Below are 16,302 nucleotides of genomic sequence, written 5' to 3' on the forward strand. Positions count from 1 at the left end.
AGATTAAGTACAGTGCTCCACAAGGAAAGATGCAACTAGTAACATGTAATTAATAAAAGAGGATATTTTGTCCAAAGTGCAAGTGTCATTAACAATACTAGAGCACTGGGGAGAACTGACAAATTTGGAATTCATTCAACAGCAATAATAAATTTTATAAGCTTACTGGGCTTCATCGAGAATCACAATTGCTCCTTTAAGATCCACTTCCATTCCTCTCCGAATTATTGGACTGATGACATAATTATATGGACAGAAAATTAACCAAGCATCTTCTGACAGACCCCATGCTCCAAAGTACGAACAGCCTACCATACAGACAAATCTCATAAGTGTCTCTTAAGTGCAATCAAATTTTCAACTTGCATAAGAATAGATCAATAGAATTAAACCTTTGACCAGTTGCCCAACTTTCACAACATCTTCAATATCATGGACTTCATAGCATCCACCTTTCTGGAGGGATGGATGATATTTGACTTTATGTGCATTCCTATTTGTGAAATAGATTCAATACTCTTGTGGGAAAAACAGGAGAAACCAAAGAATAAACAATAACCTTCCAGTGCATTATAAACACGGAAAAAGCACCAACTCACTTGAATTCTGGACATCCTATGACTTGGTCCTTCAAAAGCAGCTTACTAGAATCATAAATACAAAATGTTAATAAAAGATTTAAAGAAACGGAACCCAAAAACAAAATAAGATCCTTTGAAGCTCTGAAGCACACCATTCTTCTTGAACATTCTCTTTCCCACGTAAACGCATGTTGGTACAGTAGTGTTTCCGTGATGCCTGTAGCACACACAAAGGGATCAACAGTAAACTTGTGCAAAGAAATATTTCTGAGAGGAAATATTGAAATGCAGAACTTAAAGCTATAATGAAAGAAAAGAATGTAGTAAAAATTTAACATGCTAGTTCACATCAAAATAAACAAGCTAATTGAGAAAACCACTTCCCTGTACTCAAGCATAGACAGAAATAACACAGAACAATGACCACTTAAAGTATCCTAGAAACTAATAATTTCACAGGCTCTGAGAGAAGGAAGAAAACCTACCAAAACTGCCATTGGCACACGATAAGATGTTTTGCGGTATTCACGAATCAGTTGACTAATTTGCGAATGTGTCCTCCTAACACAAGCAATACAAGCAAAAAAGTAAAGGTTACTCGAACCAAGAGAACTGGTAGCTAGAAGTAATTGCTGAAAATACCAATGTAACCCCTTTAAAACGAATTAAATCCCCAAAATATTTTAAAAAGCTAATTGTAGAAGCAAGATGTTTCCCCAACAATATTTAAGCCTCATCAACTCATCATGATAAGGTGAAACTGTGCCCAGAAACTCATAAAAAAATGTGCCCAAAACTAAAGCTACCACAACTAATAGTCTGATATGATAAAGAATTTAATTTTTCTAAATAACCTGTATTTGGAATGCTTACAATGTGCTCTATCAAAAGAAACATGCTTTTACAATGTTCATCTTCTTTCAACCTAACTCAGCCTTGGCCCTTGCTAGTTGGGGTAAGCTACATGCATCCTGCCCGAGCCATGTTTTCTGCCAATTGAAGTCCTTAAACCACTTTTTTACAATTTTACCACTTAAAACCATTCACTTTTTAGTTTCACCTTGCTCCTTTAGAGCTTTCTACTTGCTCCAAAAGTTACTCCAATTACAGACAAGATGTGGAAAAGTCCATTTAGATGGTGTAGTTACATGCATAGACAACCAATGACAGCACCAATAAATTTCCAATAAATAATCCTTCTTAATGATGTTAAAATACATAGTTCATTTTCTTTATTAAGTATAAATATGTTCCACTATAGTTCAGTTTCACCAACAATTCCAATTAAATTTCCAATAAATAAACCCTCCTTGATACTGTAAAAGTAATATATTGCCTTTCAGACTTTACCCAGATAAAAAAGCAATTGTTCCTAATGCTGGTGCAGAACAGAACAGAACAGAACTTACGAGGCATAAATGATGGTGGGTACTGTCTTTTTCTTTGAACTCTTAGAATTAGTTGCTGATGGAGCTGCCTCCACGTTTTCAGATACAATATTACCTATAAAAAGATCGCATTCCAACAGTAGAGTCAAAAACCATGTGGAGAAGAGGACAACAAGAAAAAAGAATTTTCAGATTTTTCACAATGTAAATACCATTTGGTGGAAACAAAATTTTACTTCAATATTAACCAGAACTTTTCATGACAACAGTTACTCTTCTTGGCCTTTAAGATGCACAACAAAATGATTCGAGAAAAGGAAGTGTCTTAATGTGATGGGTTAACTATCCCAATCCCAAAAGCTTATGATGACAGTTATATCAAACTGCACTTCTAAAGGACACTATATCTTTTTTTATCAGCAGAAGAAATTATTTTATTAGAATTAAAGAAAACTGAAGCAGTACAATGTGATGACAGGGATATCATCCCCAAGAGCTTTTCAAGTTACAGTTACAAAGAAATCCCAAAAAAGGCTCATAAGTTCCCAGCATCCCAAAATAAATCAGATTACAATTTTTCCCAAAACAAGCCAGCTCTATCAGCTCCTTGCTTTGCTAATACATCTGTCATTCCATTTGCAGTCCTTATCCACCCAAAAGTGGAATTGAATCTCTTTACCAAGGTGCCGAACTCCCTAAAAGCATGTCTATATTTCCGTGGAGCTAATCTGAGATTCTTGGACCAAGAAATGACTAACTGAGAATCTCCTTCCACTTCCAATTCACTTACTCCAAATTGTACAGCAAGCCTTAATCCATCTAAGAGAGCCATCACTTCAGCTTGTACTGAATCTCCAATGCCAATAGGTCCCGAAAATAATGCCACCAGCACTCCTTCGTGGTTTCTAAAACCACCTCCTATTCCTGCCCTTCCTGGATTACCCAATGAGCTACCATCAATGTTAAGCTTCAGTTTGTTAAAAGATGGAGGCTGCCAAACCATTCTTACACTCTCTGTAGGTCTTACTGTTTGTACCACTTCAGTCCAGGATCTTACTATGTCACTTGTTGAGAATTCTCAAAAGAGATACCAAAGTTTTTACCCATGTGTTGTTCTTACTGTTACAGCTTCAAACAGTTCCTCCTTTGATTTTTACCCAACGTGCTACTTTAAAGGACACTATATTGCAGAAAAAAGAGTAAATCAAAAAATTCTACCCTATTGTAACAATTAAATCTTATTTTTAAGGGAAAGTTTTTGAATGTTAATAATGTTACATAAAAAACATATATGATTTACAATATGGGCATCAATCCAAAGAGTGTGAATTGGGAGCTCATCACAAAGATGTTACAACCATGAGACTGTACAAAGTTCGCTATTGGAAGAAGAATTTGTAATGCAATCTTCTTTTTTGTCCCTCATCCAAACAAATCATCTGCAATAATGTTAGGATCTCCTTTGCAATCCACAACAAAATGTTCTTAGAAAATCCAAAAGATGTCTTGTAAGATAAACACCTATGACCGCTCCTAAAACCAGTTCCTCCTCAAGGAAACAAAAACCCCTTGAGATGTGGTCTCCCCCAATGGCCAAGTGGTTGAAATTGAACTTTGATGGCAGTAGTCTGGGTAATCCAAGTCCGTCTGGACTCTGGAATTGGAGGAGTGATTAGAGATGAGGGGGGCACTATAAGGGCGTTGTTTTGAGTCTAATTGTACAAGGTGATGCTGTAACTGCAGAAATTTTTGCTGCAGTATTTGGGTAAAAATGGCTAGAGACATGGGAGCAGAAAGATTGGTTCTTGAAGGCGACTCAAAACTGGTAGTGGGGTGGTTAAAGAAAGGCGAAGGGGTGGTTTGGAAGCTTAGAAATAGTAGGCAATCAAGACTACAATCAGCCTTGAACCCTAATAAATTTCAAATTAGGAAAGGTAGAAGAGAAAGGAAGAAAAGAGAGGAGAAGAACGGGAGAACACAAAGGTTTGAAAGAAGGGACAGATTCTTATTGACTTGCCGCCGCCACTCTCTTAGTATTTATAGGTTATGTTCAGTACATAGGGGAAAAGGACAGATCTGCCCTTAGTACTTACATGGCAAATAAAACAAATAAGAAATTGAAATAAATAACAATTGAAATAACAAACTGATTACTAACTAACACTAACATGACTGAAACAAATAATTACACATATTGTCCTACGAACACAGTGTTAGACAGTTTTGTATGCCCTCAGTTTCAATCTGATTTGATGTACTTTTGTAATTTAGTGGAAATAAATAAAGTGCATGTTTGATTCATATTGTTTGGTTTAATTCTGTGTAAAACCCTAAAACTGGACATTTATAGAGACTCGTGTTAGTTTTAAATGTTCACAGCCGTTGGATAAGTCTGGGGAGATTTATCCTGCCAAGCCTGATGTTGGTGTGCCACCAAGTGTTGGGATGGCCTGTCTCAACCATCAAGGTAAGACCCGAGGCACATGCAGTATGGGATTACTTGAATCCTTGAACCGGACCAGATTTTCAGTATTGCCCTGGACCTTGGAGATAAATGGGCAAAACTGGAAAGTTACACCTGACCCCTAGACTCGATTATGACATTTCACTAAGTGTTGGATCATGCTGCCTTTGATATGCCAATCAGTGAGATCCTTAGCGGGGATCAAAACCTGGGTATGTTGGGGCAGTTTGAGAATTCATCTGAGTGGGTGATCATAGAGACAGAATCAGCCACTTTGTCGGACAAAGGGTAATGATCGGGAATGCACTCTCTCTGATGGAAACCAAACTGCCGGCAGTTGATTTCAATCGTTGGAATTTTGTTTTGCAAAATTAATATATTTATATATATATATATATAGATATGTGCGGTTTCAAATTGTTTGCAAATGGTTTTAATTCCCGGGATCCATGTGAGAGGAGAGTGCGGCACTGTTCCTTGCAGCCGAGGGAGAGGTCCTCTCTTTTCGGGCAGTGCTTGATTATTAAGGGCTGAGAGGTTAAGTGTAAGACCATTGAGGATAATACCTGATGGGCTAATCTTGCACCTGCCCACAGTCCCTGGGCTTTTATAAGATGGCTTGGCCCAGGGACCACTTAATGTAAGTGTTGGGCCCATAGGGTCCATATGATGGACTCAAGGGGTTCATTGAGTTTTTCAGTGAATTCGGCTAGGCCTTGTTTTAGAGACTGGGCCGAACCCATGTGGCTGGTGTGTAGATCAATGCTTGGGTCCCACGCCATACAAAGAAGCCCAACTAGGCAGCAGATTGGAAAGTAATTAGACACTGAACACTTAATGGGCCAGAAGCCCATTTCGAGGTGGACTGATATGATCACCCATCCTTGGGGCGAATCTGAGATTAATGTTAGTAAAAGGATTGGGCCTTTAGCCTTATCCACTCTTGGAGACCAAATTCAAACTAGATTTGAATCTGGTAACCTCCTGATAAGATCAGGAGTAAGCTAACTCTATCTGCAGAAAGGATTAAGATTATCCCCTATCCAAATACTGATTTGGATTGGGATAACTCCTAATAAGGAGGTTTCTTAATCAAGAAGAAAGGAGGAGAAAATCGAACCAAGATAGAGAGAATTACAGTAGATTTCGAACCAAGAAAAATCGCAAGAAAGGTTCCTGCGAATTAAGATCAGATCTCATACTCTCCAAAAAAAGAGAAAAAAAAAAAAAAGCAGTTCAGCCTTTTTCGTTTTGGAGATCTCCTCCTGCCACCGCCATCTACCATTGCAAGATTAGATCTTTGCAGAAAAGAAAGTCAAGAAATCTGTTCTTGACATCAATCTTGCAAGAAAGACTGAAAAAGATTCAGTGTTTAGTACTTCCAGAGGATTCTTGTGAAGGATCCAATGTGTAGGACGCACCCTGCTGGTTCCGTTCCATTCACAGCTGTGTCATCTTCAACAGGAACGGATCTTGGAGCATTCTTTGGGCGTGAACACCAACTTTGGGAGATACTGCTTCTCCGGATCAGGTATATTCCTCCCATTTATCTTTTGGTACAGATCTGGTTTGATTATGGTTCAAGTAGGATCCTTGAATATTGTATTCTAAATTTAGGGAATATGATTCCCAGTTGGGAGAAGGTAGGAAATTTTTGAAATTCGCCCACCCATTCCGCAACCTTTATGGCGTCCATTAGATGGATCCTACCATTCTTTCACACAGTGGGGACCATAGCTGTGGAGCCCACATCAGTGTTCTCTACACTCCCCCTCAAGTTGGGAATAGATATTTATCATTCCCAACTTGAATAGGTTGGCCTCTAACCTCTTCCTTGGTACAGCCTTGGTGAGGATATCTGCGAGCTACATGTTGGATGTGATATACGGGAGACACACTTCTTGTAATGAGACCCTCTCTCGCACAAAATGTCGATCAACTTCAATATGCTTAGTTCTGTCATGTTGCACCGGATTGTAGGTTATATTAATAGCCACCTGACTATCACAATACAGTATCAAGGGCTTCTCATAATCAATACCCAACTCTTCAAGTAGTGATCTCAGCCATAGGATTTCAGCCACTCCGTTAGCCATTGACCTGTATTCAGCTTCAGCACTAGAGCGGGAAACATTACTCTGTTTCTTAATCCTCCAAGAGACAAGGTTACCTCCCACAAGGGCACAATATCCAGAGGTAGACCTCCTGTAATCAGCACTCCCAGCCCAATCAGCATCTGTATAGACCTCCACCATCATGTGATTATTGTTCTTGAACAGTATACCTCTACCCGGGCATCTCTTCAAGTACGCTAATATTCTCTCTACCGCAAGAAGATTAGTTCTAGGGGAATGCATGTACTAGCTGACAACACTAACTGCATAACTGATATCTGACCGAGTTAGGCAGAGATATAGGAGCCTTTGAACCAACCGTTGGAACATAACTTTGTCTTCAACAGGCTCCCCGCCCTCTGTACTAATCTTGTAATTATGTTCAATTGGTGTATCAGCAGGCTTAACTCCTAACTTTCCAGTTTCCGCCAACAGATCTAGAACATATTTTCTCTGAGAGATAAAGATCCCTTGTTTAGATCTAGCAACCTCAATACCCAAAAAGTACCGTAGTGCACCAAGATCTTTCACCTCAAACTCTTGATGAAGGAGTTGTTTGAGGGACTCAATCTCACTACTATTATTTCCTGTCACTACAATATCATCCACATATACAGCAAGCAGGGTCAGAGAGGAGTCCACCCTTTTAATGAACAATGTATGATCTGACTGGGTCTGTACATAACCGAATTTTCCAAGGGCTAGTCTGAATCTATCAAACCAGGCTCTAGGTGACTGTTTCAAACCATATAATGCCTTATTCAGTCGGCAAACCTTCTTACCTATCTCTGTATCATAGGATCCAGGAGGCAACTGCATGTAAACCTCTTCTTGTAAGTCTCAATTCAAAAAAGCATTTTTAACATCCATCTGGAACAAGGGCCAAGAATGACTTGCTGCAAGGGATAATACAACTCGGATGGTGGTCATCTTGGCTACTGGGGCAAAGGTCCCCAAATAGTCTATACCATAAGTCTAGGCAAACCCCTTTGCAACCAGCCGGGCTTTGTACCTTTCAATGGAGCCATCAACATCATACTTCACAGTAAATACCCATCTACATCCAACTAGTTTCTTTCCTTTGGGTAGGTCAACTAGCTCCCAAGTATTATTTTTCAACAGGGCATCCATTTCGACTTGCATTGTATCTTTCCACTCTGGAACTGATAAGGCTTCTTGCACTGTTCTTGGAATAAGGACATTGGCAATGGAAGTGAGATAAGACCGATAAGAGGGAGATAGGCGATCATAGGATAAAAATTGGGAAATGTAGTGAGTTATAGATGTGGTGCAATGCCGTTTCCCTTTACAGACGACAATAGGGAGGTCAAGGTCATCCGCAGGAGGGGAAGTCACAACAGTGGAAGGTGTCTCAGTGGGCCCTGGGACTGTAATACTTGGATCTGGAGCCACAAAAGGAATTGGAACTGGCCTGAACTGCCGATGACCGGGATCAACCTACCTACATCGCCTGTAATAGACTCTCAACTCTACCACCCTCACCATTACAGCCTTCATCACCCAATGGAATAGGTAAAGGAACAACCCCACTCCCACTACACTCCCCCTGAGGAAAGAGACCCAAATCCCCACTCTCACTACTTCCCCTTGAGGAGAAACCCTAGGATAATAGGATGTCTCCTCAAAGAATGTGACATCCATGGAGACAAACTTCTTCCCTGAAACAAGATCATAGTAGCAATAACCCTTTTGAGTTTGTGCATAACCGAGGAAAATGCATTTAGAGGCCTTAAGTTCAAACTTGGAATGATGGGGCCCGAGAAGCTGAACGAAACAGGTACAACCAAAGGTTTTAAGGGGAACGATAAACAACTCCCCGTCTGGGTATAAAAGGGAAAAATGAGTTTTCATATCAAGAACTCGGGAAGGAACCCGATTAATGAGATATACTGCCATAAGGATAGCATCACCCCAGAAACGAATAGGTACATTGGAGGTAAACATAATGCTTCTAGCCACCTCCAAGATGTGCCTATTCTTCCTTTCGACAATCTCATTCTATTGTGGTGTATGAGGGCAAGTGCTCTGGTGAATAACTCCATGATTAAGGAGGTAAGAGGTCAATGGCTTAGCAAAGTATTCATTTGCATTATCAGATCTAAGGACTTTGATTTTGGCCCCAAACTGGGTTAGAATCATCTGATGAAAGTTTTGAGTCAGAGCAGGAACCTCATCTCGAAAACGTATAAGATAGACCCAAGAAAAACGAATATGGTCATCAACAAACAACAGAAAATATCTATACCCACCCATAGAAGGGATGTGATATGGCCCCCAAACATCAGTATGCACAATATCAAAAGAATTACTACTCCTTTTATTACTCAAAGAATAAGATGTTCTACAATGTTTGGCAAACTCACAACTCTCACATCTCAACTTTGACAATTCAACAGGCTCAAATAAAGCAGGAAACAAACTCTTCAAGTACCGAAAAGATAAATGACCTAATCGATTATGCCAAAGCATAACCGGACTCACAAACTGATAAACAAAGGACTTCTTATCCACAAGCTCTTCCCAACGAGAACTCTCTCCGAGCAAATGGATCCCATTCGTCTCACAACCAATCCCAATCACCTTCCTCGTCTCCAAGTCCTGAAAAACACATTGGTCAAGGAAAAAGGTTACTGAACAGTTCATATGTTTGGTAATACTATTGACTAAAAGCAGGTTAGTATCAAGCTTAGGAACATGCAAGACAAGATAAAGAGGTAGTATCTGATAACTTGATGTCACCCTTGCCAGAAATGGGAACAAGTGAGCCATCAGCAATGGATACTTTATCTCTATCGGAGGACAAGTGATAAGTAGTGAACAATGATGGCAAGCTAGTCATATGGTCGGATGCACCTGAATCTATTACCCAATAGTTTTCAGTATTCCCTAGAGTTGAAGCATGGTAGGCTGAGGCTCGAGTACCTGAATGTGCAAGTGCAAATGTGACAGGGGCTGATGGTAACTGAGATGGCTGAGTTGAACTCCCAACTTCCTTTTCCAACTGTATTAGGGCAACATGAACCACAGCTAAAGTCTCTAGGGGTGTGCCTTTTGTGCCTAACGAGGATGCTAAATCAGTATTCACAGCCACATGAGCATTACCCTTCTTATTTCTCAGTTTTGCTGGGACCAAATGAGAATGCAACTTCCAACAAGTATCTTTTGTGTGCTTGGGTTTCTTGCAATGTTCACATACCAGGTCCCGTTTATCTTCCTTCTTCCTATCCCTTTCTGAATCACCCCCTGATTTAGGTTTAACAGTTGCCAGGGCTAGAGAAAGGAGCTGAGGTTGCATCATGACTTTCCTCTTGGTCTCTTCACTATGCACTAGGGAGTATGCTTGAGAGAATGTCACACTATCTCTGGTCAGTATTTGTTGCCTCACAATGTCATAATTTGAATTCAGGCCAGCTAGAAATTCAAATACCCTATTTGTCTCAACTTGCTTTCTGTGAGTCTGTGCATCTTTGGGACCCTCCCACTCAAGAGTCTCTAGATGATCAATCTCATGCCACAGGGATTTCAAGGTAGAAAAGTAGACAGAAACTGATTCCTCTCCTTGTTTAAGACTATTCACTTCACACTTCAGTTCATAGGCTCTGGCAACACTAAGGGGTTGGGAATAGGTTTCTTTCATAACATCCCAAATCTCCTTGGCTATCTTTGCCCACAAGTAATTTCGGCTAATATGTGGTTGCATAGAATTACACAGCCATGTCATAACCGAGTAGTTCTCTTTAACCCACTTGGTATACATTGGGTCCTCCTTGGAATGTTCTTTCACATCTCCCAAGAGGTAGCCTAGTTTTCCCCTTCCCCCAATAGCCATCATGGCTGATTGGGTCCATTCCAAGTAGTTTGACCCGTCAAATCTCACAGTTGTAATCTGAAACCCAGTTTCAAATATACTACTATAACTGTTATTCCCAAAACTACATTCTCCCTAATTTTTAAACTCCATTTTTGGTCAAGAATCAGTAGTTACGAACTGTTAGGTTTACTATAACAGAAAACAACACTTGGACAGTCAATCGCAATCAGAAATCAGTATGGAATCAATGCAGGTCTGATCTGAAACCAATCTGTAATCACGGTATATGCATGAAACTAGTGCAGGTTTGATCCGAAACCAATCGGCAATCACAGTATGTGCATGAAACTAGTGTAAATCTGATCTAAAACCAATCGGCAATCACAGTACCAAGCAGTCCGTACAGGTTTTTCACCCCCTAAAAGAGCTTGAAACCAAAAAATAGGTCTGAAACCAGCTTAGAGAGCAATCTGAGATGTTGGAACAGGATTAGGGTTTTAATCGTAGGTCCGAAATAAGTGCTCAACCGCACTTTCCAAGCAGTTCGTACAATTAGGTCTTGTCGTAGGGTCAATGTGAAACCCTAAAATTGATCACCTCTGAAAGAAAACCCTAAAACAAGCACTTTCCAAGAAGATAAAAGAGTTCAGCCCAACAGTTGGGTTTGCCGCAAAGTTAATGTCAAACCCTAGAATAGAGAGAAAACCCTAAAACAGTTCGGCCACTCCTTCTAGATAGGTCCAACCTATCTTGACTGATAGCAATCTCTAGAGAATAAATAAGACTTACCCAGAGAATGTTGTTCGCTACCTTCCAAGGTTGCCTGAACCCTAGCCTTCTCTGATTCTTCTTGATTACCAACATCTACAAGCCGTGGCAAGTCTTCAACAACTGCTAAACTCTTTTGGTAACCTCCAAGAATCAGCCAACGAACACTTCTTCATAAACTTCTAGCCCTAGATAGTTTTCATGTGGTCGGCTGGATTAGACTCACATGAGAAACCCTAGATAGGCTCTGATACCAAGTAGGCGATCAAGACTACAATCAGCCTTGAACCCTAATAAATTTCAGATTAGGAAAGGTAGAAGAAAAAGGAAGAAAAGAGAGGAGAAGAACTGGAGAACACAAAGGTTTGAAAGAAGGGACAGATTCTTATTGACCTTCCGCCGCCACTCTCTTAGTATTTATAGGTTATGTTCAGTACATAGGGGAAAAGGACAGATCTGCCCTTAGTACTTACATGACAAATAAAGCAAATAAAAAACTGAAATAAATAACAACTGAAATAACAAACTGACCACCAACTAACACTAACATGACTGAAACAAATAATTACACATACTGTCCTACGAACACAATGGGGACCACAGCTGTGGGGCCCACATCAGTGTTCTCTACAGAAATGAATACAATCACTTCAAATGGCATTCAAGAGATATGATAATTCAAATCAAGTAGGTTAGGAGATCTGTTAATAGTTTAGCAGATGGTTTAGCAAAACAAGGAGTAAATAGACAACAGATGTACTAGGCTCAATTGTAATAAAGGCAGTGATACAGCTGGGTGGGTTTTTCTTGTATTGAGTTTAAGACAGTTTCTTCACAACTTCTGGTTGTACTGTTTCCCTTTTTTATTAATGAATGAATCAATTTCTATGTTGCTGATCAAAAAGGATTTAAAGAACTCTCTCCCATTTATGTCATTATATGGATGAGAATCTACGTTGCACAAAGTGGCTCCTCCAAGGCAAACAAGAGGATATATAAATTAAACCTTGGTAGAATTTTCTTCTCCTATAGGATCAATACCCGCCCAAGAAGCATGCCCTTTCCCTTTCAAGACAAAAATACCAATGCTCAAGGGCCCAAATTTTCCCAATGAACCACTATCAAATCTCAAACCAGATTCCCCCACAAACAAAAAAGGCCATCACCTAATGTTGGCCCCAACTAACTGGGCCCTGAATGCTTTGTCATAAACAGCAGTCCCAGCAAAGTGGAGGACAGTGACTCAGCCACAAAGATTCTAACAGATATCATCAATACTAATGACCAAGTATTCCTTCTGAGTTGAGGCAATGACTTATTCAGATCTAGAAAGTTGTGTGCTTGTTTTATATGATCCTTTTGTTCCTCTCCTGCCATTTTGATGCAGTAGCGCTGGAACAAACTAACACAAGAAAGAGAGAGGAAGAGAGAGAGAGAGAGGAGAAAGGGTAGAGAAAGAGAAAAGAGAGAAATCCCAAGGAATCACTCCAAGGGTCCTAGAATCACTCTAGGGTTTGTAGGAATCACTCCATACAGAAAGAGAGCTCTAAAGAAATCTCCATTCATTCATTAACTTCAGAAGGAAGAGAATACATCTATTTATAGTGACTTGTGTGGCCCGGAATACTGTTTACCATAATTCTTGTCTTGTGCATCAAGAAACGCAATAACTTTCTATCTACTAATGCAAATAAACAGAAAATTGAAAAACAAGCCCTACTAAACTAGAGGAACAAGATATTATAGCCCAGGCCCCACACAAGACCAATTAAAAGGACAAAAATACCCATATTGTCCAAATATACAAAAAATACATAAAATTTAAGAAAATTCCAAATTTGATTCTTCAGCTCCTACATTACATTGGTCCCACATGACAATATATAGTATTACCTTCAAAAAATGTCTGATTTCTACGGGACAATTCATCAGAATGTACCATATTAAGGAACCTAGGTGCAGCCTAGTAGATGATAAAAATGGGCAAAAAGTCAATTGAAATAGTCTGACCATGTGCAAGAGGATCAATAATTAAACTCGTAAGAAGAGGCTACTTAATATAAGTATAATGCTCTAAAAGAGCAAGGACGTACAAATAATGCATGGGTTGAAGTTGTTGGATTTTAATCTCATTGGAGATTAAATCCAATGGGCGTTTGATTGATTAATTACATAAAGAGCACACCTACACATGCACCTTTGAAAATGGTTTTGAAGATCCCACCATGTTGAGACTTATCCCACATTAGAAAATCACTAAACTTTCTTTGGGTTTTTAAATAAGAGCTAGTTTTCTCCTCTTTTGAGACTTATCCCACATTAGAAAATCACTAAACTTTCTTTGGGTTTTTAAATAAGAGCTTCCTTACACTCCTTAGAAGTATAAAGATGAGAGTATAGAGACTTGCTATTGCACAACGCACACACATGCATGTGCACACGTGTGTGCAACACAATGAAACACTTTAAAGGCGCACTTTGCTCGCACTTCGCACACGCCCATGTGGTTTGTGTGAAGTGACTATATTTTTAGTGCAATGACACTTGATGTTATGAAATGGTTTATGATGGCATAGTATGAAATCACAGACTACGGACTTTGCAAAATTGCAAAACATACAGTGGGCAAAATCACAAAATCACAAGTAGTGATTCACGGCTCACAAATAGACACTTAGAAAAACACATTCAGTTTGAACCGCGCATAAGGGTGTGTTTGGGTATCAAAGGCCGAACCGTGACTGTTATTGTTTTAAGTTAATCCAAGGATCATGACTTGATTGGGTATGATCAAGAGATATTATTCAAATGTTAATGGTCACTAATTGTAACTAAGAACGGTCACAAAGTTTGAAATCATGAGTGAACAAAGAGCCTCTTCGAACCAACACATTCCTTCTAAAGATGACTCTCCAGAATCTATAAGAGGATGTAAACTAAGCTGAATTTGAACACACAAGTTTTTCAGTCACTCCTCACTATAAATCACCCTTGTCTCTCTCAATCTAATCTACTATTGTCTCGCAAAAGGTTTTCGTTAGAGAATCTTCGACTTTGTTGTTTGCAATTTCTTGCCCAAAGTTATGTTGTATCCTGAGTGAGGGCAAATAATGTTCTAAATGCCTCAAAGCTTCTCTTCCAAATTTTCGCGACCCCATCTTCCCAACAAAAGTAATGAAAATGATCTAAAAGCTTACAATTGATAAAGAATATGGTGGAATGGGATTCATGAAGCTTGGGTTGAGTTGAATTGGGAATAAAACATCTCCAACATGTTGGATTCATCTTTAAAAGAAAATAAAAACTGTTCAAATTCAGTTCCTCGTGGAAACAAAAAAAAAATCATTAGTCAGCTGGTACCTGCTCTAATCCTACAATATCGAGACCGGATCTGCTCCTCACACCAACCTCACAGGCACATCTTATCATGTATTGGGAATATCTCCCGTACTTGTGTGTTATTATTCATGAGAGATGTTCTCAATGCACGGCGAGATGTTCCTATGAGGTCGGTATTGTTGTTGATACGAGTGACCAGATGCCCTCGATTGGAATAACCTTGGTGTAAGGATAAATCCTACGGCCAATGGCATAGCCTACACCAATGGGTAAAAGTGTCTTTATGCCTAATGCTGTTTTTTTCTTATCTGTGAATTGTCTGTTTTATTGTTGAACAAACTATTGCCAATGTCAGCATAGTTTGCTTGACAAGGTCAATAGGTATGCTAGATAGTTGAAAATTTTCTAGCACCTAACCCTATCTAGTGGGCACTTGTAATTGATCCAACAGGTAGAATAGGTTCATCTGATGCTAAAACCAAGCTGACTTCGTAACTGTTGGGATTCCCCTAACAGTGATATTTTTTCTTAACGTTAAAGAAAGCCCACACCTATAAATAGGGCCTCTTGTGAATACATCAGATACAGAAGTCAGTCTTTAGGAAATAATCCACTTTTGGACGTCTGCCATGTTGGATCATCATTGAGCCCTTTGCTGTTTTACTAAAGTGCCAAACAAGTGTGTTTTTCCTTTTTTACGTTTCTGGTTTATCTTTGTTTGACAGGGGCTATCAAGTGTGAGGTGCGCTCTGTGAGGAGCAGACCCCAATTCAATCCCAGAGACTGTTTCCAACATTCACAGAAGCTAAACAACTCTTTGTCTTAGACATTGTATATCATGTCATGGCCCTAAAAAGATAAAAATCAATACGTGCGCAGAAACCACGTTTAACCATTAAGAATAAGCAGAGCAATTAAACAGCTATTAGTCATTTAGATGCGGAGAGGAAATTGTATGCATAGCATATAGATTTTCTATTTAGATCGTTTGGTCTGAATGCACTGAACAGTCTGAGATTATTGATCCTGCGCATCAGAAATACAATTGAAATCTTAGGCAAAGAAAGGATTACTTGAAGACTCCGTTTCAGGAATAAATCCACCACCACCATAAGCGAATGTCTCTGGAGCGGGCTTCGCATGAGGAAGACTGGCATTTACATTCCTCGATCGGTAATGCTGCTGCCACGCGAGGGTGGAACAAAGGAGAGACAACGATTTTCCGGTGCCGGTAGGCGACTCGAGCAATGCGTGGCAGTGGCCTTGTCTCTGAGCGCGATCTAGGGTTGAGATGACTCTAGCCATGAACGCGAGCTGGGAACCGTACGGCTTGTAAGGAAACTCTACGGGAATTCCACCAATATGGTGGATGTTAGGGCTTTGGTACTTAGAATTAGCGTTTGGTTTTAGAGCTACTGATTCCATGTCTGCTTTGAATTAGCTTTAGATAGCGTGTGCAGAGGCGTTTTTCAGCTTGTAAGAAAGGTTTCAACTTTCAAGATGAAGGTGAGCATTTTATACATGGGAGAGGAGCAGGAAAGAAATGGCAAGATTTATTACGATTTTGGCGGGAATTGTTTGAACCGGGGTTTGGGATTTTTGGATGGAGGGAGATTTTGCAGAAGGGTTAAAATACTTCTAACACCCGTATGTTTTTGCAAATTGACTAAGATTTATTACGATAATGTTTGAAAAATTAGGGTAAAAGATTGGCCATGTTTGGGAGTGCTTGTGTAAGCATTTATTAATATTTGAGAAATAAGCCTCAAATAAGTATTAATTTCCAATTTTTTTTAATTGCTATTACATTAATCAC

At 39.5% G+C, this 16,302-nt stretch overlaps 1 protein-coding gene across 10 annotated transcripts in view; it reads right to left on the reverse strand.

The window, feature by feature from the left end:
* LOC148849525 (RAD3-like DNA-binding helicase protein) overlaps positions 1-16,047 on the reverse strand; it is a 57,326-nt gene extending 41,279 nt beyond the window's left edge. For all 10 annotated transcript variants that reach the window (XR_016101019.1, XR_016101018.1, XR_016101016.1 and 7 more), the window contains exons 1-7: positions 15,560-16,047; positions 1,991-2,084; positions 1,067-1,142; positions 734-798; positions 600-644; positions 393-493; positions 167-308 (exon numbers count right to left, since the gene is read on the reverse strand). Coding sequence is in view for 6 of the 10 variants with exons in the window: in XM_088951090.1 (XP_088807216.1) it covers positions 167-308; positions 393-493; positions 600-644; positions 734-798; positions 1,067-1,142; positions 1,991-2,084; positions 15,560-15,911 (875 nt within the window). In the remaining 4 variants the exon portion in view is untranslated. The remainder of the gene's footprint in view (positions 1-166; positions 309-392; positions 494-599; positions 645-733; positions 799-1,066; positions 1,143-1,990; positions 2,085-15,559) is intronic.
* Positions 16,048-16,302: the final 255 nt, after the last annotated feature.

Source organism: Nelumbo lutea, chromosome 6 (genome assembly GCF_056320005.1).
Source record: "Nelumbo lutea isolate HS-2025 chromosome 6, American lotus-T2T, whole genome shotgun sequence".
In the NCBI taxonomy this organism is placed as follows: Eukaryota; Viridiplantae; Streptophyta; class Magnoliopsida; order Proteales; family Nelumbonaceae; genus Nelumbo; species Nelumbo lutea.